Consider the following 26296-nt stretch of genomic DNA (forward strand, 5'->3'; position numbering starts at 1 on the left):
ATAAGTCATTACATTTTCATCAAGAAAAAAAATAACATACATTCAGTCATTTTGCTTCAAGAAAATATTTAGAAGGGAACAGCCGATGCTAAATGAATATTAAAAAATTGTTTTTCTAGTCAATTTTTTTAAATCGTATTTTTCATAAATTAAAAGCATATTAAGATATCTTATACGACTTCACTGTAGTTCTCTTGCTAGTTTAACGCGAATATAACATATCGTTTATATTCAAAGTGACAACTATTAAATATATATATCTTCATAAAAAAAATGCATACATAAATTCATCCTTTTTCACTAAAGCACAACCATTCAATACACCTGAAATTTCATAACATGATTAAAATATGTGATTCAACTCCAGTATTGTTTTTATTAATTTTATTTGAGCAATCTTTTATGCATACAAAAGAAACATATGCAGAAATTAAAAAAGTATATATGTGTATGGAACGATTATACAATATTTTACTCATTCAGGTGTTATGTAAAGTGTAACAATTTGGAACAGCAAAAATTCGCAAAAAGTCAAACGTAACAAAAATATAAAAACTCGGCAATATCAGTATGAGTTTCGCAGGAAAAAAAAAAGAACTTTAAAAAAAAGAATTTAAAAAAATTAATTTAAGAAGAAATAAAATAAATTTAAATAACAGAAGAAATTAAAAAAAAATACGGAACGATAATATAACATTTTAATAATTCAGGTGTTCTGTTTAAATTTTGTAAACAAAGCTTTATGATTTAATCTCATAATTTTTTTCTACATCAGTTATTTAAATGTTAATCTCAACAGTATGAGTTTAGCAGAGAAAAAAAAGAACTTTAAAAGAAAGAAATTTAAAAATTAAATTAAATAAATAAATTTAAATAAAAGAAGAAATTTAAAAAAAATATGGATTGATTATATAATATTTTCCTAGTTTTCAGATGTTTTGTTTAGATTCTGTAAACAAAGCTGTATGATTTAATTTCATCATTTTTTTTCTGCATCAGTTATTTGTATGTTAAATAAATAACAAGCCCAGTAATTTAAATCATATTTTTTATAAGATAACCATTTATTTTTCATTAATTTAATATAAACTTTTAAAATAAAGCATAAAAATTTTAAGATATGTAATTTATACCTTAAATGAAGCATGCAAAGAAATAACAATCACCTATTTTTATCTACATTTCACCTTAATAGGAAGATAATATCAGTATTTGTTTGTGAGTGGCAGGTTAGTAATAGAATTGCTTTGTTTTAAATGAAATTAATTCACAACACAAAAGTCTCATTAAGAATTAACTCATTAATTAAAATATTACGATAAAATTATACATTTCATGAAAATTATTTAATTCATTCATTAACGTTCATTTCACGAAAACTATTTAAAATTGTAAACTACTTTCCATATTTCAAATTGAGAAGTAATATTCCTATTTAAAGAGATTTTTAAAAATGTAGTCATAAACGTTACTGCACGTTTTAGTTAAATTAAATATTTTTCAATTTTAAATATAAAGTGTAAGAATTTGGAACAGCAAAAATTTGCAAAAAGTCCAACATAACAAAAATATTAAAACTCGTCAATATCAATATGAATTTCGCAGAGAAAAAAAGAGTTAGTACCTATTTTTTTATGGATGCAGAAAATAAATAAATAAATAAGTGAATTCAAGGCCACCAAAATTTTCAAATGTTAAAAGCAATATTGAATGCCCAGCGAAAAGTTGTGCATTTCGTTTTCAAGATCAATAAGATATTTACTGTTGATAGGCCAAGAATTGTTTTTTCAACAGTACATCACAATAGTGCGATGATTAGACAGGCATGCTTCCTAAAACTTTGCTACAGTTTATAGACATCGAGTAACTACAGTACAACACCAAAATTGCTTAGACATTTGGCCCCTAAAAATATTGAAGAAAAATATATAAGTTATCTATGTATGTATGAAAAATTTAATTCGAAGATATTCAAACAACACTTCATTAATGCATGAAAATATTTCACATGCATTTTTGCAAAGACACAGGTTGGAGTTAACATCATAAGAATATGCATTTTTTTATTTGAGCTTCAAAATTTATAACAATTTGTTCTGTTTTCATTGCATAATGTTACAATAGAATTATTAGAAACATTACAAACATTTAATAAACATTATAATATTATATTAAATTCATTGATGTAATTGACTTCGATTAAAAATTAAAAACAAAATATATCACGGACAACGTAACCACGAATTCAAAATTATTCCAGAAATAAATTATACTTTGCTCAAACACTGCCAATATTGAGTAAATTTGTTATAATAAAATGAATAAAATATAAAGAATGATTTCATTAGAAATTAAAATTATTGAATATAATATATACTATTCTTATTTATTATAAAGAGTAACTAGTTTTGATATCTAAATTTTTTTCACAAATTTTTAATATTATTCAAATAAAATTTAACAAGTACAATACACTCTCGAATATCCGGCCTAATGTGGCGGAAGGGCAGGCCGGATAATAAAAAAAGCCGGAGTTCAACGAACTCATTCCTTTGCCAGAAGACAATACCAAAAGGCAAAGATATTATACCAAAACGCATTGTTATAATACGCATTTTCTCACTTCTTATTGAGTATTAAGCCCTCCATTTATCTCAGATCATGTAGAATGTGAAAACGGCTGCGGCCCGGTGAAACATACAAGCAGTTACCGGTACTGTGTGGAGTTACAATAGAAGGCTCTGTAATGGTAATTTATAGACATTTATATATTGCACTGCAAGAATTTATTAGAGAAAAAGCAAGTTAAAGGATATAAACTGTTCACATTTTAGAATGAATTCTGTACACTTCACAGTGGTATACTTAAAAAAACATTAAGCAAACCCCAGAACAATGAACGAATCCTGTACGTTCTGTGCAGTTATAATCAGGAACAGCGGTAACCATTGAGGTCCGTTACGTACTGAGGAAACAATGAGCAACGAACAGAACGCTGCTTTTTCCCTGTCACAACTTGTATTTTACACACGACACGTAGGAGGATTGTAGTAGACATCCGCTTCTAATGCCTTGGCAATGTTGCCAATGCAATGCCTTGCCTTCGTCATTTAATTACGATAAAAGAAAATTAGGCCGGATAGTACGGAAATCGGAGAGTCCCGAATCCGATAATCGAGAGTGCATTGTATATGTAAATTTCCACATAGTCACACTAATTTTAACAATGAAATTTAAGAATATCATTCGTAAAATTTTCAAGGAAAAGAAAATATTTTAAACATTTTTACAAAGATAAAACCCAACTGTTTTCTTTCATGCAATGTAACATCTTACTTTTCATAAGTAAAAAAAATAGTTTAACGAAATGAAAATCAATAACTTAAAAAAACTCATAAAAACACTAAAACTAAACTGTAAACATATAAGTAATGAAAAATATCCTTTTGGCACAAATGTATTGGCACAATTTTATCTAAAACCCTACAATTTTAAAACCTAATAACAGCAATTTGTACACGTGTAAATGCATGAAAAACACTTTTGAATACATTAATGTTTCTATATAGTACAATATCTGGCGTGATTAATAAACAATGCTGCAAAAGTTTCTGAAAACTTCGCCGAAAGAATATACAATAAATCTTCATATAATTTGCTATTTTAATTCTACTATGCTACTCGATTTAAAAGAATAATATAATGACAAGAAAACATTAATTTATCAAAATTTCCCAGATAATGAAAATTTTATTGATTATATAGTATCAAAAAAACAATTTCATGCTATTTTCCAAACATTAATTTAAGTGATAATAAATATTAAATCAGAAAATTATTCAAACCAAAATTGAACAGTTTAAAATATCGACCATTTCAGAATTTAATTCTTCATTCTGTAACACTGCAAAAAAGCATATAATAAGATATATATATATATATTAATAATGGCATGCAATTTTTAATGAAATTGCTTTGTAAACAGGAATGCTTAAAATAGATATAACAGAAAAATGACTTTTTACAGCGACGAACAAAATAGTGGACAAATTAGGATATTTTTTTTTCTTCAAGTTTAGTGTTTTAAACCATGATTTTATTTTTAATTAATAGCAATATATTTATAAAACACATTAAACAATCAATACAAAGTATTAAAATAGAAGCCATAAGTAAGAATTTATATATATTTTTATCGTAAAGAAAGTATTCTGAATTACTAACAATTGAAAGAAGGGTAAATGCTATGATGCATCATATATGTTATGGCAAAAATATTCTCAAATGTAAACTAGAGATTAAATGTAATCATTTTGACAAATGCACATTTGTATTAAGAAGAGTCACTCATTATATGATGTTATAGCGCGATCTGTAACAAGTGTCACGGCTGCGACAGCAAGAAGTGAACACACGCCCAAACCACTAATTTATATTAATAATTATGAAATAATGTAAATGATTGAATTTTGTGTGTGTTAAATATTTATGTTTTGTGAATATAATAAATGTAAATGGTGAAAAAGAGCTATCTGATATCATCTGATAATTGTTGAATTACCCACAATTCAAAGAAGTCCACGATTTTAGACGTCAATGTTTATTTTTTTACACAAGCACGTAAAAATTATATAGAAGCATAAAATATCACTTAATTGAAACAAAAAACGTTTACATAAGCTCAACAAGATAAGAATAAACATTCAATAAAGGTTTATAAGTACTTCACAACATAAATATGCGAATTGATAAAACAGCCATATACATATATATCCAATCGTTAATTCTTAAATATAAATCTGAAATCGAATGGGAAAGAGATATGTCAACCATTATTGTTGCAAATGTGCTCATGGAAATATGTAAATCTCAATGAGAAAGTAGTCAAGGACAAAAATTTAAAAAGAAGTCTTATAATTTTTGTTGCATTTATCACACGTGTAATAGTTTTGCAAATAGTCTCAGTTAAAATTTCCAGAAGACGTATGCTGAAGAAATATTTTACGTTTGATTCTTCATTCATGAAGAACCATTTAATCACTCATGAATCAACACAATTTGAAGAAGCCTTCCGTCTTCATACCTTCCCCATGAATTAAAATTTCTTGAATTTGAAAGGCAATTAAAATGTTTTATGATACCCATTTTAATACCGTTGAAAAGTTGGGTTGGCCACCCCACTAGGCTTGGAAGCAATTCTGCGGGTACTCTGTTTCGGATTTAACTGTTCTTTGGAATCAGTAGCTGTATTGCGCAAACCTTTATTAGCGAAATTGTGAATATTGAAAGTTTTCATGTCAGACTGAGCGGGTACGGATTCAACAGAAGGATCTCGCGAGCTGTCGAGAGGAAGGGTTGCCGAATCTTCGAGCGGAACTATACTGGTATCGAAAGGTTGAACCACGCCCTTTTCTACAGTAGGAGTAGTACTGGCAATAGAACCGGCAGAGGTTGTTGAGTATATGTCAGCAGAAACAGATCCTCTATAGTAATCTACGTAAAGTGATGTGGGGCGTGGTATTGGAGTCAAAGTATAATCTTCTGGTCTTAAGCGCATGTGTGAACATTTTATACCTGGAGTGAATCTCTTCTGAGACTTTCTCAAACAGCAACATTTAATGAAACAAACAGTAATGCATATAACCAAAACGAGTCCAAAAGTCACTCCTACAGCGACGTAAGCCACAGATTCGTGTTTGGCAACTTTTGCTATGATGCTGGACGAGGAGTTGGATGACTTAGACTTCTCAAATTTAAGATCTACTTTTTCAAGTTTGACAATTCTAAAAGTCCTGTTAAGAACATCGACAGTAACGTTATTCCTGCCGTCAATATTTGGCAAAAACTGAAGAGATGGGGCAGAATTTCCAATAGTTAGATTAATGTTCAAATGGGAATAACACTTAGCATTGGAGACTTCTGGAACCACATCTCCAAAACCGAACTTTAGCATCAATTTTTCTAGCATTTTCTCAAAATCTGCTTTTGAAAGACGAGAGCAATCTTCTGCGCGCAACACAAGCATCAAAAGTTTTTTATGTTCTAAGTCTGCAGGCACCGTTGTTGTTTTGAAATCTGTTGATTCGTTGTCGGACGATGCGAAAGAATGAGGTGGAATGCTGGAATAGTAGACACTGGCATGGTTAGAGGATTCCTGTGGTTGGAACGTTATACTGGAAGATGCTGCAAGTAGCGACATCAAAGGGGTGTGGAAGTGTGAATAGAACGATGTTTCAATGATATCTTTGGTATTTAAGGATTCGGAGTCGATTTCCTCAGAATAATTTGCAGAGATAGGAGTGGTGGATCCATCAACAACTCTGATCGACGAAGTCAGATTTAAAATACCACTTGGTGATATGGAAATTGAAGGATCATCAACACTATTTCTAAGTTTTACACTATTATGAAAAATTTCACTATAACCTGTGTATAAAGAAGTATAATCTTCAGGCACATATGAAGAAGTAATCTCTTTTGTTGAAAAAATTGACGGAGTAGATGTATCAGGCTTTGTTGCTAAAAGTACTTGTGATGATGAGTATGAAGGCCATAATGTATTTTGTACTTTCAAAATTTCCGTCAAAGAAGGCGTAAAACTATTGAAGTCGGAGTATTCGCTAGCTTCGTTAAAATAACTTTCACTCATGGAAGTAGAAAGCACATCTGTTTCCATAAAACTTTCACCTGAAAAACATAATTCAAAAGCATATTAATTTTTTTTAAATATAAAAGTATATTTTCACACTGATGAGTTTAAAATTATATGATTAACCCTTTAACCTATAACTAAAGGCATAACCAGTAGTACGATGAGCGGGCCAAACATAAATATCACGGGCAAAGCCCGTAGTACGATGATAGGGCCGGAACTGCAAATAAATGTTATTGATTTATGTTATATTTTAGAGACTGAATATCCACCAGAATTATTAAATCAGGTTGTAATTATCTATCAAGTATCTCACAAAATTAAACCAGTTGTCTCTTATACACAGTATTTACATTCCGTAAGTCGTGCGCGTACAAATTAGAACCGATTTGCCGAACCATGGAATAGCTCGAAGTCAGAGCGATCTTGTTTACGTTTTCGGCCCAAACTTTTGGAATGTAAATTGTACTGTATGGGGTTAAATTAATGGAAATAACTGTAAATTGCGATATTCAAAAACAACTTTTACATTGGTACATTTTATTAGAAAAATTAAGTGAATTGGATTTTATATATTAGAAGTAACTAAAAAAAATCATTTAAGAAACTTTATAATGTTTATTATTTTCAAAAGTGTTTTAGAATATCATATTAAGCAGTCTACTTTTTCTAACATAGAGTGATGTAGATTGAAGGTCAATGTTCTCCAGAAACTTTTTTAAAAAGATTTTTATAAAACAATAGTAAATTTTAACGCAGATCTAAATATGCCTATATAAGTTATGAAAAAAATATATTATCATTTTATTATTTATATTGCTTTCTTTTACAATAAATTGATTTACATAAAGCATTAACACATTTTTCAATTTCAAAACAAGAAAATACATATAAAATGCCAAAACGTAAATGGCCATTTATTCTACATTCAAAATTTGCTTTTAAAAAACACAAAAAATTGAGTTGAATTAGATTAAGGAAATCTAATATCATCGATGTAATTTAATGTAATTTCAATTCATACGCATATAAAAAAATATGTCCACTTCAGCAGTATTGAAATCAGTTTCATTTTTTGAATTTCTTCAAATAAATAAATAGCACACATTCTAATAAAAAGCAAATTGTTTAAAAAAATTGTTTAAATCGCAAATTACTGGGAAGTACTGCTTGAATTATGATGAGTTTCTGACGTCTTTTGAATACAGAAACTATTAATGATTTCGTTTACACTATTAGTAATATTAGTATGAAATGATTTTAAATATTTATTATTTATAGTATTTTTTCGTATTTTCTTGCGGTTGTTTAAAATCAAAAGTTGTCCAGTTTTTCAAATTTCTGCATCATCTTGCGTAGGGCACCTGGAGACATTGGACATCTTCGTATCTACTTCATACGACGAAATTCCTTTAGAGTAGCACGGAGTTTTGTTGGTTCTGGTAGAACAATTTTTGCGCTGTAACGCAAATTATGTTTCACATTTTCAATATATGCAAATAAATGTCATTTGTGTTAAAGCGTCATCTATTGGTGAATTTTTGTACTGAATTTTTTTAATTAACCCTTTAAAGGGCCATTTTTTTCTAGTCATATTATGTTTTAATATTTTTAGGCTTGAAATTAGAATAAGAAAAGGGATTCATTTAGCTTATTAGATAAATTTAATTTGATTAATTAATTAATAATTAAGTAACAAATCAAGACACATCATTTTGTGTAAGATAAAAAACTGAAGTATCTTAGTTTTTGTTTTACTAAAAAAATTTGTCAGGACTTATGCCAACCTACATAAATCCATACAAAGATTGATAAATTTGGTGGGAAGCATACTTCCCACGGCCCTAGAAAGGGTTAATAAATGTAAAGCGCATCATCTGAATAATCTGTAGTTCAAATTTCATCTTATTTGGACCAATAGAGCGCATTTTAGAGCCCTCTGAAGTGGGTAACTTATTTCTTGCTAATCCTGTAGTTATGCTTGTCTGCCTTTACCTTTACCAAAGAATTGCCACGCATAACACTGGTGTACTTTAGTTACGAAATACTAATCTTTGAAGTGAATTTGGCATTTTCCATGAATCTGTCGCGTGTACCTTGTGGAATGTTTTATTGATTACTCCCTGATATGCAGTTAACAGCATCCGAAAATCGAACTTGTGTTTTAGACGTGTTTTTTCCCAACCGATTGAAACAAAAATTAGACACAGAACTATACTTGCGGTCACAAAATTAAATAGCAGATTTGATATATTTAAGCTATTGGGTTTTTCAGTTACAGCATTTACATGTTTCTGAATGTATAGATCGATAGATAGTCAACTTCTTGTTGGATTTGATTTAAAACTTGGTAGATGACTACACTTATAGATGTTAAATCTGCGTACTGAATTTTATTTATCCCTCTCTTTCTGTTTCGTAGTTATTATATTCGAACAGCCGAATAGACAGACTTTCTCTGAATGAAGTTTAATCAAAATCTGTTAGAAATCTAAAAAATTTGCGTAAAGATCACATAGCAAATTTCATCTATCTAGTTCAAAGCGTTTTTAAGTTACCTTTATCACAGGCAGACAGAGAATAATGCCAAAAATGTAATTTCCAAATTCGAGGAAGTCAAAAACGTGGAGAATCTTCAAAATCTCGAGTTCGAGTTTATTACAATACTATTTCTGTGCTTTGTATATGAAAAAGTAAAAAACATGCACTGCGTGAACTTTTTTCTTTCCTTTTGAATAAATTCGTGCAATACAATTATTCACTTGTTTCTTTTGAAAGTAAGATAGCTGAGCTAGTAAATAGCAAAAATGCCCTGAATTGGAGTATGTTAATGTGCCATAAACTTGAAATCAATCGAAGCTTCCATAGTATCACGATTCCGTGCGAAACGTATGCATGAGAGCTACAAATCATAGGGAAAGCATCACGTTCCAATAATTTTCACAATTACCATCGAATTGTCTAAGAAATCTCCGTGAAAATTCCCATAACGATTCAAAGACATATTGCAATAAAAGGTAAGCTATTATTATCTTGAAAATATTAACAAGGTTTTCTTTTTATAATTTTTGATGAATTTTTTGAAATAAAAGTTTAAATCATTTTTATCACATTAGTTATGATATGTATTAATAATTAAAAAGCTTTAAATAAAAATAATTAATTCATGCCATTATTTTAATTTCACAGAATGTAAAATTTGCTAATTAGCTATTTTCTTTCAAATTTTTGGAATGCGTCCCGAGTAGAGGAAGTCGAGATTCGGATAAGTTTGATTCAATTGAAATCAAAATATATTGTTATTTTGCATATTTGATCGAGTAAATCAAAGCAGCAGGTTCATTTTCATTGGCAGCTACAAAAAGGAAACTAAGCAATGCCCTGGTAACTTTAAATTACAATAAAATTAAATGTAAAATTATGCTTGTAGCTTAATCTCCACGCCAAATTGAAGGTTAAAGATTTATGATCATAGCTAATGCAACTTCCTACAGTTCTTTGGAAGTTTGTGTTTCGTTTGTAAGTTGCGAATGTCATGCTAGAAGTCGAGCAATATTCATTCTTGGATTCGGAAATCGCATACACTAAGAAACATATATTCTGTCAAAAAACGGAGTGAAATAAGAAATGAAAGTAATGGATGTTTACATTTAGCAGTTGTATGAACTCCTATAATTCAGGCAATTCGGTAATAACCGCTCATCTTTTTGCGTACTATCATTCATAAACGACTAAAAGTGCTAGTCTCGAGATCCTGGAAAGAACGGTAAATAGAATTTAACAAGCGAATCTGAATGCAATGAGAATACAAACATGCTTATATAAATGCGTTATTCCTTATTAAAACATTAAGGAATTGTACAGTTGCAGAATTTAGGCATTTTGTGGACCCAGGCAGCACGTATTATGGGACATCTCTTTTAAAAATATGAATTTAGTGTCAAGGTATTTTAATGTAACTAATATATTAATGATTTAAGTTAAACTTTTTATTTTAGTAACTTAGAAAAAAATATATGATTTTATTTATTTTATTTTATGCTTATTCGGCATTCGTATTTGTGCAGAATTATATTTATTCAGACTTTTTGTATATATTATAAGAGACAAATATTCAGTAATTAAAAGAATGTTGTTCTATTATTTTATAACTAATAGTATTTGTATTTTATTTACAAATATTTTGGAAGTAGTTAACATTTTTTATTCGACCTTTTTTCGTGCCCTGCCTCAAGGCAGCTGCTTAATCGGAAATCTTCCACAGAACAAATATTTTTATTTTATCTCTGAGGACAATTTTTCAAAAAAAAAAGTTTGTGCAGTCAATATTTAAAGAGTATAAACTTCATCAACATTTTGTAGTATTTATTTTTATCTTTCAGTTTAATATATTCCATATGAATTTCAATACGCGAAATAATGACAATAAATCACAACTGTTTAATTTATTTATATTAACGCCCCGTTTTAAATCAGATATTAGGGCTTTTTTGGGACGGACCTTGTAAATTTGAACCGCGGTCAATTGAAGATGATACTTGAGCTGGCACCTCTTCTCCAAACTTCTGCATCACACCAGCGAATCTATGACGGATTTAACATGCACCAGACTCACACGGCGATTTTTCTATAGAATCGTGTCTCGAGCCGGAGTCCACTGGTCCCGAAACCAAGACCTTTACATATCACAAGGTATTCATTCCAGAAATCTGAGTTACCCCGTTACTTGATCGTAACTGAACACAAGCCAAACACGAGTAAACTTGTACGCTATCCATTTAGTGCTAAAATAGAGATTTTCATGAAAAGGGATGGTCAGATTGATTCTAAACTTGATTTTGAGATGACCATTGTCATAAATGTGAATATGTTTTTTCAGCTGTGTTTGCAATAAATTGGTTCATACTTCTTCGCCATTACATGTCCAACATATCAGGCCTTCAAACACGAGAAGCTCGGACTTATTTTGCTGCTTTTTTTTAACTCAGTAATGTTGTACGCGGTGGACCGATCCGGTGATTAATACCGGATATCCTGTGTAATAGGTTATGGTATTTGTAGCGATTACATGAGTAAATTCCTAGTTTCATTTTAAAATACAGGACGGTTAATCTTATTTTACATTGCGGTCAGATGGCATAACGACGTTTGGGCTCCATCCAACTTTTTCAGATTTCAGCTGAATGTTTGGCTTTTAACAAGATTTTCGCTAGGGTAAATTCTACGGTTATAGTTATTTGTCTTGGCTAGCATACAGTCACTTTATTATCAGAATTTTGTCTTTAAATGCTTCCTGAATAACAAATCGTGCCAAAAGAAATTACTTTAGACAAATTTAGACGCGTGTGGGGTCCTAATATCGCAACAGGAATATTCCGGGCTTGGAACACAGAGTTAAAAGTCATTTTCTAAATTGTATAAGATTTTTAAATTTCTGGACGTATCGCGATGTCATTTCAAAATAACAATGGCAGAGAGAAATTTGTAAGTTTTTACGTTCTAGCATTACAGCAAAACTTCGGATCATTTTACAATTGTGGACTTTTTTTTATTTTTATTATTTTCTCGTATCCGAAATATTGTAAATGTCAAAAAATTCGAACCTTTGATATCGATGAATCTCTACATTTTCAGACCTCACCGAGTTCGAGAAACACATTTTTGGCACTATGTCTGCCTGTGACAAACATAACTCAAAAACGCCTAGCGCTTGAGGAATGAAATTTGATACAGGAACTTTACACGGAATTTGTAGATTTCTATAAAATTTGGTGTAAAATCCATTGAGCGGAAGTCTGTCGCTCTAATTGTTCGAATATAAATTAACACTATAACGATAAAATGGAAAGAGCTAGATAGGTAAAATTCAGTTTACAGATTTAACATTTAAAGTTAGATATCTATATTTTGATATATTAGTGTAGAAATATATATTTTAATATTTCGATAGTGAAGATATCTATCCAAACAAGGAGTTGACCATTTATCGGTTTATATATTTAAGTAATTGCATTCTTAAACATATCGAAATTGATAACAGATTTTGTGACTACAATTGCAGTCTTGTGTCAAATTATGGTTTGGATAAACACGCCTGAAAAAAAAATTCTATTTTCAGATACTATTGATTACAAGATAGGAATCAAACGAAAAGGAATGAATAGGATCGTCAAGGATCACATAATCAATTCAGTAAAAATGTTAAATTCATGACGAATGTTAATATTTCGAAACCATTGTACGCCACTGCCATGCAAGGCATTCTCTACCTTATTCAAGGTCTATAATTTTTTACGTGGGATGGTGAATAACAACTTCATCAGAAAGTATGAGAGAGTTTCGGAGAGACTACTTACGTTGACTATAATTTCTCGAATTAGTTCCTAGGAAAAAAATGGCAATGCTTTGGATAAAAAACACTTTTGCCAAGAAATGTAAAGACGCCTCAGCATCGAAAATATAATTGATTAAAGAATTATGAAATAAGTTTTTCCCCTATAAGTACTGGTAAAATGAATGTGTTTACATCGGGCAGTTTTCATATATTCTTAATTCAATTAGTTACAAATTTTCTGATTCATGTAAATAAATGAAACCGGAAAATTTGCACGTGACCGAATTAAGAATAAACAAAACTCTACTCAAAATTGTTTCTGAAAGCACTAATTTCTGCGACAAGCAAAATATGGCTGCGCCTACTTGTTCTTCTTCATTATGTCTGATTAAATTTAAACATCTGATTAAAATTATTTGAATTATATCGAATAAAAATTATTTGGCACCTTTTAAATAAGGCAATGTTTAAAAAATTTTGAAACAAAGAGAATTATCCTTAAAATAAATATCTACTAATAATAAAACTAAATATGTGCATGTGTTTGACTATGAAAATATTGGCGCGACACAAGCCAGACTTTTTGACTTAGAGCTACGAAACTCGTCACAATTTAGAGGGTGGAAATGTGCAACTGAAGGCGATTTATATTTGAAAATGTAATTAGAACTTTTATTAAAAATTAAGCTGAATTTTGGGGTTTTCTGCGATAACGTTGGAAAATATTATTGCACAAAAATAAATTTTACACTATTTTAAAATTAAAAAAAAAAAAGATTTTTTAATGATACTAATTTAATAATAGTGCGAGTTCTTCTCGATTTTTGGTAATTTAAAAAAAAAATATTTTTTCTCTAATTTCCAACAGTAGATTACATTGTTGCTCCGAAATTCGAACCGTTTTCATTGTTTCATCAAATACTTAATAGCATGATTTTATTCTATTGATTAAAGTTCAAGAAGAAAAATTCAGTTGAATATTTTTGCAGTTTACTACATAAAAAAATGTGAAATTAGAAACTTAAATAAGTCAATTAAAATAATATGATGTTAATATCAGTCAATTTGGCGGAATCTTAGATATGGAGATATATCTAAATTATTTATCTGAATTCAAATATAACCAATATTCTCGGCGAACCAGCTTAATCGCCTGACGCGACAGGTAAATAAATAAAATAAAGAATTAAGCTTGTGTTTTTCGGGATATTTATGCATTAATGAATAAATACAAATTGTCACATTATTTTGTTAAAAATTGTCCAAGAAATAATCTGTTTAAAAATGCTTCCAAAACTAAACAAATCACTGAAAAAAACAAAAAAACGAATTTGCAAATCCTCCGAAAACTTCCTGTATACACATTCTTTTCAAGTTCGCAATATTTTTCATATGCGTTTAATACCTTTTCGTGCAATGACGAGTCTGGTTCCCGCATTGAATTACCGAATTTTAATTTATAATTAAGTGAAAATATTAAGTAATTTAAAATGCAAAAATCACTTAAAAACGTTTCAGTATCTCAAATGACTTTAAAATAATTATAGGAATTAAAATAATGATAAATGCCCAAATAGGATGTGTCATCTAATTAGGAAGGTAAGTCAACCATCTAACTCACCGACCCGCCCTAAGGCACACGGATTTAAACCATAGAACTGAATGACCGGACCGCCGCAACAGCAATTGGTGGGAACTGTGGTTGAGTCCTAAGGGCCGTCACCGGCCACGGTACAACCCTCCCCGAAGGAAGTACGTCCCGTCATCGATGGGAGGAGCCCGGAAGCATCTCATCCTCATTTCGAGGTGCCCCCCCGAATTAGGAAGGTAAAACAGATTCGTAGGTCAAAGGGCTAAGAAATAATAATTTTGCATTCTTCACTATTCTGCATGTATTTAGCAATAAAATAATGGAAACAATTTCAATTAAAATTAATGATTAGGACATCTGAAATTCATTCAACTAAAATTTCAATTAATTTTTCAATTTATGAAATAGAAAATATATATGCAAACAACAATAAAATATTCCAAACCAAATATAAATTGCTAATAAGAGACGAAATTTTTTAAATAAATAATTGAAAAAAAAATTATAGACTGAAATTCTTACCTTGAATACTACCCAAAAAACTACAACACATCACTACTAATTGGAGTTGACGCCGAATGACGTGTAAAATCATTTTATTGCTAATATGTTCTCACATTGTTCTTAACAAAAGTAACCTGAAATGAAAAAAAAAAAAATAATTCAATAAAATCTCGTTTCAATAGTTTCGGAAATGATATAATAGAAATAAATTAGTGTAGTCTAAAAGCGAATATGAATGATAAAAAAATGCACATTTCGCAAAACATTTTTCGATAAATAGAATCAAGGTCGTGTTTTTAATTGAAATATGTATAGTTCTAAACTAGGATTTCTTATTCTACATAATTAAATAAAATACAGTTCTAATAGTTGTGGAAATGTTACATATTTTGTCAAATATTTTTTGATAAATAGAATAAAGTAAGCACTTTAAAGGAAATATGGAGAAGTCTACACTAGATTTACCTACTCTAAGCATTGAAAACGTTCGGAAGAATATTTCTTAAAAACAATTTTTTTAAAAATTAAACCTTGCAAATAATTTTCGGTAATCTTTTTGAAAAGAATCATTCAGAAGTACAGAACTGAACAATATATTTTTTTAAAAAACCTAAAATATAAATTCAATAAAATAATTTTTTCCCCTCTGACATGAGCAGGCAACACGAGAGGATCGAATCTCCTCTGTTTCTGGTTTTAGTTCCTCAAAAATTAAATATAATAAAATTGTGCAGTGAAGATGCAAAACTACCGCAATGTTAAATTTTATTTTTAAGAAAATGATTATAAACCATTACTTAAATTCTTTCATCGCTAAACAGGATGTCAAATAATTAAAAAAAGCTATCAATATTCTTTCCAGTCACATTGTTTTTCTGTATTCAGAACAATAATAATAATAAAATCCTCTCGGTAAGCTGAAAAGAAAATGTAGATTTCTTAACATCTAAGTTACTACTATCTGGCAACATAAACTGTTGATGTAAGAAACAGTCAAAATTAGGGCTTGAAAATCACTTTTCTGCCCCTTAACTTCTTATTGCAGTTATTGAAAACTTTATATATAAAAGTTGTTCGTCTTAATGAGGCGCTAATTTGGTTACTTCAATATTAAGAAAGTTATAACGAAATGAAAATTTCAACCGCCCATCATTTCCACCCCTTTAAACTAGGTGGGCCGTCCGAGATTTTTACAGTTCTAACAACATATTTGAAGCCAATTAAAATCCAAACAAAATTATTCTAGTTAGCCTGTTCACAAGGGGAGCAAAGCATTATACGCACACTATACGCACGCACACACAAATTTCTGAACGAAGGACGGTTTTGAGTTCAAGGGACCATGATCGGTAAAGAACTGAAGAAATTTTCCCGAAGTCTTGTCATGAGAACCATTGCAATAGGTAGTCTTCCTATAGGTTTCCTATACTTAAAATGTTTTCATATTTTTTTTAAATATTGCTGATAAATTTTGAATTACCACAACAGAAATTTCTGATCAGGTCTAATCAATTTGAGTTCTAGTCAGCTGACAAAGGCGTCTCAAGAATCGGCTATCTATTCCAAATTTCCATACCCCACTATATCAACTTGAAGATATTAAACTCTTATTAGCAACGAGGACCAAATTCAAATCCACAATGGATATTTCACAAAGGAATCGAACCAGGATTCGGTTTAGTTACGTCAACGTCCAGTTTCAAAGCAACACGGGACTGTTATGGGAAGAATCTCCTGAACCACGATCACATAATGAGCCTCGTTTCCAAATTTCCAGACTACTTAAGAGGTATAAAATATCAGAATTAGTATGCATGGGTGGAACTGTCGACAATGTAAATTTTGATGTCAGAGCCTATCAAACTTATGGCAATCAGCTGCCAAAATTCACACCTTTAATGATATCATTTGGCCACACAATTTTTATACGTCGAAAGCGTTCCAGAGGATAACATAGGAAAGCAAAAAGATCCACGAGATAACATGCCAGTATCCAATAGGGATTCGGAACTGGAAACCCTTCGATTCAGAGGCCACGATCTTACCACTAAGCCACCGGTTCCTAAGAATGAGAACACGAACCATCATTCCTTTAATTGCGTAACTGGGACTTAATACAACGTTGCCGCATTTCCTCACAAAATGTAGCGCCAAGAGAGTTATTGTAAAACGATATATATATATATATATATATATATATATATATATATATATATATATATATATATATATATATATATATATATATATATATATATATGTAATGATATTTTAACTCGAATTTCAATTTAATTAATTTTCATAGTCACTTCATCTTAATTTAGCCCATAGTAACTTCATTCTAAAATATTCTCTTATTTCGTGATCCAATTCCACTGTCTCTACTTAATTAATTCAAGAGAAGCTTTGTTAAATTGTTGAATCAGCTAAAATCTAACTTTCCCACACTACGCGTGAAGAGATAACATACCGCTGATCAAGCAAATTCTTTTTTAAAATCTCCCTGTTTTCCCTACCTTGTCCACCCGTGTAATGAAAATCCCTATCGAAATCTCATAATACATTAGTACTATGAAGAAATATTTTCCCTATCAAAATCTAAGGTTATATAAGGCGAGGGATAATTTATTTCGGCCCCTTCTTCCCCACTTCGGCTTTTGTCTGCGCTGTGGCGGACGTCTTGTCCGCGTTTCTGCTTGTAAATAATTATGCCTTCCCGATGGATATTAAAAAGAATTTAAAAAGATAAAAAGTCTCTTCACTGCTGGTCACAACTGCATCATGCTTCACAACAAATAATATTACACACATATATATATATATATATATATATATATATATATATATATATATATATATATATATATATATATATATATATATATATATATATATATATATATATATATATATTAGGACTAATTAATAGGAGTTCAGAGAAAATGTGAAAAAGAGTGATATATCCCACAGTTTTAATTCTTAGTTTATGAGAGTCCCTTAGAGAAGGAATAATTAATACAAGGAATAGGGAGAAAATATAAAAATATTCTTTTAAAAATTAAAAAAAGGTTTATTTTTTACCCATCCCACTGTAGTTATTCTTAGCTTGTGGGACTCTTTCAGAGAAGAACTAATTAATAGAAGAAGTAGGGCGAAAATATGAAAATATTTTTTCAAAAATTAACACGAGTTCTTATCAGGTTAGGAATATATTCAGATAAGAGTATATCATAAGAAAAAATAGATACATCATAAGAAAGAATGATACATCATCAAAAAAGAAAGAAACATTCAAAAGAAAAAGCAAATACATTCAGGGTATTTTAGTTTTAGTTATTAAACATTGGAAGGGCAAGAGACCAAAATAGATATTAAATTTTGGGTCCAAAATAATAAAAGACTGAAAAATATTGCCTTCCGAAGCATAGAAATTTAAATCAATTTAAGTGCAGGCTTAAGCAGAATTCGAACGCACACAAATAAAACCAATAGGTATTCTCTGCTTTGTGTAAGGTTCCAAGCACTTTCTCTTCTCATAGCTCACTCCCAAGATCGTTTGTATTCTAAACCAGTGAATTTTCTCCATCAGCTAATTAAACTGAACTTGGAATAAATCAAGCATTCCAGCATTCCATAATACGTTAATTAATCAAAGAACTGCTAGAGCGAGACCTGTCTTCTTCAGTGAATTAAAACGCGTGATTTCGGTATTTCAGCGCGATGGGCTGGCCTTCAAGAATTCTTTGCATTCCTTTGCCGAGCCAAGCCTTAATTAAATTTTTGGGATAGGGTCCACTGATATTAAGCTCGCATAACCTGGATTCTGAATTCAGGGCTTAGTGAAAGCTTTCTTTCCTTCTTTTGTGCGCTCGTAATTTATATCTTGAATTATTAAATAGATATACAAAGGCTTAGGATGCTCCGTAATATAAAACTCCGAAGATTAAAACCCTTGTTAAGACCGTGTTATTAAGCCGAAAGATGTTGAAGTCATCTAGTTCTAATCTTAACCATTATCTTTTGAACGAATCTTGTAGCTAAGATAAACGGATTCATATAATATCATATTAAATCCCTTTCGATAAGATAGAGGATTTAGCATGAAAATAAACAGAGCATAAGTTGTGAATTCCATAAGTTATGATGTAACTTGGATTAATACTTTCTGAAATGATTAGCTCGTGATTTACTTAAATACATGCACGATTAATTCAAAATATGTTATAAGTCGTGCATACTTCGCAAATATAAATATTTATAATAATATGAACAATCCATGCATGTAGTTAAGATCACGAACTAATCATTTAGGAAAATATTAATACTACACGGAATGATCGGTTATGTCAAGTTATCTCTAAATAATAATATACATTTTTTTGTGTGCTGTGTGTGTGGTTATTTCAGAATATTCTAGAAATTTTCATGAAAAATAAACATCTAAAAAATGTTTGTATAGCGTAAAATGTGTCATCACTTCCGAATAAGCATCCTCCCCCCCCCCATCGGAGTGTCAATAAACCTGGTTCATCAATAAATAGAGATCGTTTTTAGATTTTTATGTCGATTTTAAAACACATCTCAATCTTCCTGAAAGATACACAGATAATATTAAAAATTATATAAAATAAAAGGTTAATAAAATTTAATCAGAAAAATTTTTCAAAAGAAATTTTATATTCAACTTTAACTATACTACGAATGTAATATTTTCGTAATAACCAACATAAATTAATCAGTCCAAATAAAAAAATAATTTGAAAACATATCTTCGCCTACCTCTATTTTAACTTACATTTTTAGTTCTAGAACGCAATTGACCAAAATCCTTTAAGTCTATACACTTAAATTATAAATATTTTTAATATAAAGAGAACCCTATGTGCAATAGTCATAAACGCTAAACTTTTAACATTTAAGTTATTACGTAAAAAAATTACAAGAAAAGTAAGAAGTTTACTAATCACAAAAATTATTTGTTTTTCTAAAACATTAACGAATGCTTAAAAATGTATTTTTGCAATGAATGATAGCTAAAATGTAAAATTGCGATCTTTATTAAATAATCTCTGAAAAAGATATAAAGTATTTAGTTTAAGAAGGCTGTAATTACTACACTGATCAAAGAAATAAAAAGTTAAAACTTTATAATAATCGCCAAAGTAATTTTACTTCAGAAAAATATACTACATAATTTAAAAAAAAGATATCTTTTGTTAGTTAATTTTTATTAAAGAAAGAACTTCGGAAATTGAACAAAAAAATTATTTATAGAAGAAGGGACAGCATATTCTAAACAATGTTCGAATATAAATCTGATTCAAAATAAATCCTACAAAATATCTAAAAATTATTTTAAATGTTAAGTGCCATTTTAAACGAGCGCATAATGAAAAAATCTGAAATTTACTCGTACATTTTTGTGGATTGAAAACTGACTTAAATTTAGATAGAAATTCAGTGAATATAAATATAAGATCTGTTTGAATTTTTCCATTTTTTTTAGTTATTATTTAATGAAATACAAGACTTCCCTTCTTAATTTTTAGATCTTTTATAACATATATCTGGGAAATTTTAACATAAACACTGCGATTCATATTGTTAAACTGATAAATTTCAACAACATAACACTAAACAATGAATTTCAATAGAGCTGTTTCTTAAACGATATACTAAGAATTAATTAAACGAAAATAAATTTTAAAAATACACGATTATTAAAGTGTTAATCATTCTTTCCAGATTTTTAACATTTAATTTATAATTCATTACCATATTAATGAATTATAAATTATAAATTTCATTATGAAATTTTGTAATCATTTATTTTTTCAAATTCGCAACTAGGTACCCTCACACAAAAATGTAATATATGAAATCGAAATTTACTCATATAGATTGATTAAATGATAGTAAATTATTGGGAATGGCATATTTGATGATAGTACACTATTTTTTGATATTTAATTTATAATTCATTAATATAAATATTATGGAATTTCGTAATTAATTTTTGTCTGATATTCGCAACTAGGCTCTTACACTTAGAAATTAAATGTATGAAATCAAAATTTACTTAAATAAAGTGAGTAAATGATAGTAAATTACTGGTAATGCATATTTGATGACTACATTATTTTTGATATTTAACTTATAATTCATTAATATAAATATTACGGAATTTTGTAATTAATTTTTTTATATATACGCAACTCGGTATTCTCACACAAAAATAAAATGTATGGAATCAAAATTTAATTAAATAAATTGATTAAATAACAGTAAATTACTGAGAATATTAAAATTGTATATTGTCATCAAATATGCATAATTTCACAATTCTACTACACCAGGAAGTAAGTGATAAGTAGATTACAAAATTCCATCTTAACAAATAGTAAAGTAGTAAAATATATTTTTTTTTTATAAAATGAACTAACCAAATCAAGAGAGTAAACAACCGTTAGAACGAAGTCGTTCCAGTGGCAGAAGAAAGCGAACAATTATGCAATCGAACTCATCAATCATGCAATCGAATAGACCATCTAAAATAGCAAGTAATCCATTTGAAAAATCATTTCCATTCGATGATTAACCAAATATCATCTATTCTAAGCTCAGCCAGCAAAGCGGAACGAAGCAAGTGGCCCTCATTCGGTTTTGATTTATGTCTCTAATCTGTATTGGATATGATTCATTGCGCCTGAGAGTCGAAAGCGTATTGCTAAGTGCGCATCGCGTGCCAGAAGCGGCGTTATGCGTGTAAAAGCTCAAGGTGAAAGGTTAAGCGGAAATCCGAGAGAGGCTTTTTGGTTAACAACTAGCATGGCTCGGCGTGATTCATTGTATTTTGACTTCAAAGTAATGGATTGCTTTTGGAGTTGCAAGCCTTGAATACTTCATTTCAATATTTTAGCTGAGTAGATGTTTCTTTCAAACATGCTGCATAATTCTAACTAATTTCACGTACATAAAATTTTAAGCGCTGAACTCGTTATTGTTACATTAAGGTGACTAAATGTCCCAGATTAGTCAAATCCTGAATTTTGACTAGTTTCCAAATTTATTCTCATTTTTATTAAATGTCTCGTATTGCCTTAAATTATTTCACAGTCGGTACGATTATTAATTAATAACTGGATAAAAATTAGAAAAAAAAAACCAGTTAAAAATGCTAATTTGAAATTTTTAACTTTTGGCATGTGGATAAAATAAGTCAACTTAGATTAGCCAAGATATATCTCATTTTTGACTCTTTTTTTTATCAATAAATAATTCTTAATAAAAGCTATGATTTATACATAGAAGAAACGTTCTGAAGAAATTCATTATCTTATATAACTTTGCAATATAATCATTATGTTTATTATCATTTGATATATGACTCAATCACAAAAAAATAAATTGTGAATAATTGGAAAGTATGTTATTTTTGCTTTTTGTAACTTATCTTTTTTTTTTAATTGCTGACTATTTTATTGTTTTTGTATTTTTATTTTATTTATTCATAATCTCACTTACTGTATTGCACAATCCCGTTCCAGAAAAATCAGGATTGAATTTGATTAAATATTTTCACTTTCGTTAAAATGGCACATCACGGATCAGTTGGTGAATTTCCCAACTTTTAAAGGACATTATTTAAAAGACAAAAATTTATCATTAACATTTCGTCTTAACTTTTAGGCTTAGTTATTTTAAATGAAACATCTCAAATTGCACTGTTTTTCAGTTATCATCAAATACTTCTTTTAATTTTTTTAATGAACACGAATTTAATCTTTAAAAATTAGTTACCGAAAACTTCTTTCCTATTTAAAGCTAAAATTAAAGGAATAACTTATAAGGAGTAAATGGTAGGAGAAAGTTTCAGTAAATATTTCTTTTAATAGTTTTGAAAAGTAACCTCCAAATCTTTTCCGTCGTAGAATTCCTTTTTTGTAATAATAATAATAATAATAGTAATAAAATAAAGTAGTGTTTTAAGTGTTTAAACATTTTGATTTTTTGATTCTTTGATCACCAAATTTAGAACAACTTGTGGCCAAGTGGTCTTTTTCAAAAAAAGTATTTTGGATGCACTTTTACCTCGTTGGTTTCAATACTTTATTAAAATGTCAAATAAATATAGTTTCTTTTCTTCTGGCGAATATTCGCATCCATTTGTCCTTGCATATTAGAATATGGGCACAATTTTAATTGCATAAAATAATTGTTTAGTACAAAAGCACTTTGAAGGTAGATAATTTTCGTTATGTGCAAGTTCGAGCTATTATTACTGTGTGGCACAGGTGATTAACGAAATGTCAGGAAGACAGAATCGTTCCGAAATGGAAAATGAGTGGGAATATTAGTACCGTAAAATAATTTTATGAAGTTACGGTTATCCAAAGCAGCCCTCGTTTATTGACTATTTCTACAACTTCCCATCCCTTTTTATGAAGTGTTCACTGGTTGAAATTCCTGAAACTCTGGTTACTTTATTTTAAGTTGAATTGATATTAGGTTGCATTTTATCATACATGTTAAAATTTTATGATACATTAGTCTGAAATTTCGAAATATTAGAGATGTTTTTCTGTTCAAAAATCATTATACACGTAATAATAGGTGTAAAATATCGTTTATATCAATACGGAATGTTAGACTGATCATACACATTTTACAAAGTTTTAAGCCATTGAAAACAATTTTGAAGTATGTAAAAAAGTACGTTTATATAAAATACAAATTATTAATTAAAAGAATTACTAATTACTAAAAAATACAAATTAAATTAAAATGCAAATTATAAAAAAACAAAACGAAAAAACCCAAAAGGCATTTATTTTCTTTTAAAAAGTATCACTGAATGAGATGTGTCCCAAAACTTAATAAAATATACGTTTAAGAGTAATGATACACATATTTGTATTCATAAATAATCTTTTTGAATGTTGTGACTATCATATTTTTCTAAATATATTTTCTAATTGACTGAATAAAGCAATATTTTGGTTTCATATATTAAACACAAATATTTTAGAAGTTTGAAAAAATTAAATTCTTTTTTTGATAGAGTAAAAAATAAATTTATTTATAGATTGCAGAGAATAGATATAGAAAAATTTCAATAGTAAATAACGGATATATACACTGCCTCTAAAAGTTCATATAGGATATTTATGTAGTGTTTAAATAAGAATTACACAAATTATTAATAATTATATTAAAGTTCAATAACAAATTAATAAAACAAAATTCAGAATTTCTAAATTAACATAAAAATAATAATAAAAATAATTTTAATTAACATAAAAATAATGGATTTATTTTTAGGAAACACTTTTTGTTATTTATATAATGTATTTTCACAAACTTAATAGCTGAATTAATTGTCATAATTATATTATTGTAAAACGTATAATCTTCATTTTCATAGTCAAACGGGACGTGGATGTATCAAATGCTCACAGTTTATTGAAATGTATCGATATTTAAATGAACTTAATGTTTATTTATCTGAGTATATTTTAAAAATGCTTTATACAATGCATTCAAGAGACATTTAGAAATGAATAACGGTACTTCCAACCATTGGAACTGCTATAATAGCTGAAGTATTGCCGTTTACAAATCGCGAAGTGAAATTTATCATAATTGACGAATAAACAATGATGAATTCTTCTACGCATACAGGGCTTTTTGCCCGATAAATTTCCTTTCGTTGAAATACTTGTAACATAATGTTTCTCATTCAGGAACAGCTACAGTCCATAAACTTATACATTTACTGAAAATAGAATAGGCACAAATGCCCACCGATATGCTTTGAGTAGTTCCATAGAAGTCTGACCAATTCCATAGGTCTGTTGCATCAGCAACACCTGGAGAATTGCAATAAAGAATTCAAAAGTTTCCAACTACTAAAAATATTTTTAAAAAATATGATATTATAATAATGCTTCATAAATTAATATGAGTTATCAAATTTTAATATATGTTATTAATTTTGGTTTCGATAATGTATATATTTTTTTCGGCACGTGATATTTGCAGATATTAATTTTAGTTTAAAATTAAAAATGCATTGATGACTTTTTTTTAATCGAGACATTAACCAAAAATTGTTTGCATGGCATAAAAAAAGTTCGAGGAATCTAAAAACATAAAAGTCTTTTTATTATAACACATATAGACACATTAAAAACATAAAGTACATTTATTATATAAAAGTATTAAAATAGAAATCTCTGGTCTCATCTTTAAATTTATATCAACTTTTTAAATACTCAACCAAATTCCAACAGAATAAGGAAATGTTCAGTAGAATTTTCAATCAAATCAATTTTTTTTTATCTTTATCATATATAGCTTAAATATTTCGTTTCATCTGAATGAAGAACTCAGGAACTAAGCGGAACTCCAGGAAATCAGCTTCCGTTTCCCTTTCGCCAACTTTTGGGATGCGTAAAGTGACTGACATGGATATGAAATAAAATATTTGAAAATCAGCGGTAATCAGCTCTCCAAAAATTTCTTGCATATTCCAAAACAAATATGTTATCTCAGAGAAAGTCTGACATGGTATCGGCGTACAATAGTTAAAAAAATATTAATCTTATATTAATCGAATATCAGAAAAGCGAATTTCATTTTGTACTTATAGTGTTAACTTATATTCAGTCAGCGAAACAAACAGATTTTCTCTTTTGCATAAAATTCAATAGAAATCTCCAAATTTGATGCAAAGACCATAGATCAAATTTCAACACTGTCTACCTCAAAGAGTTTCTGAAATATCTCTCTTACAGACAGACAGGTATGGTGCCAAAAATATGTTTTTCGGATCCAGGGAGTTCCAAAACGCGGAAATTCATCAAAATCTCGAGTTCGAAATTTTTGACAGTTACAAGTCTTTCTCTATACTTCCTATACGAGAAAGTAAATAAGACTTTCAGTAGATCGTATGTTTGCCTGTAAAATAGTTATGTGTGTTCTGTTAGCTGTAGCAATCGATCATTGCTTTTTAAATAACTATTCAAATTAAAGAAAAAATGTCACGGAATGTTACAAAAATTAATTTTTTAAAAATTACAAAACGGTTTAAAAAAGATTTTTGCGCTATAATAGGCTCCGAAAGTATTGAAGAAAAACGCTGGCATTTTGTTCAAGTTTTAATAATTTAAAAAAAAAAAAACTTTAATGTGTGGAACCAAAATATAAAAGTGCG

The 26296-nt window shown here is 29.0% G+C and overlaps 1 protein-coding gene across 2 annotated transcripts in view; it reads right to left on the minus strand.

Moving 5' to 3' along the window:
* Positions 1-4056: 4056 nt before the first annotated feature.
* Positions 4057-26296, minus strand: part of LOC129962524 (uncharacterized) — a 46106-nt gene continuing 23866 nt past the window's right edge. The window contains exons 1-3 of one of the 2 annotated variants that reach the window (XM_056076277.1): positions 21525-21720; positions 15100-15215; positions 4057-6687 (exon numbers count right to left, since the gene is read on the minus strand). In XM_056076277.1, coding sequence (XP_055932252.1) covers positions 5147-6687; positions 15100-15172 — 1614 coding nt within the window. In that variant the 5' untranslated portion in view covers positions 15173-15215; positions 21525-21720 and the 3' untranslated portion in view covers positions 4057-5146. Of the gene's footprint in view, positions 6688-15099; positions 15216-21524; positions 21721-26296 lie in introns of those variants that run through there. The other variant, XM_056076278.1, reaches the window with a different exon arrangement.

This window comes from Argiope bruennichi, chromosome 3 (assembly GCF_947563725.1).
Source record: "Argiope bruennichi chromosome 3, qqArgBrue1.1, whole genome shotgun sequence".
NCBI classification, from domain to species: domain Eukaryota; kingdom Metazoa; phylum Arthropoda; class Arachnida; order Araneae; family Araneidae; genus Argiope; species Argiope bruennichi.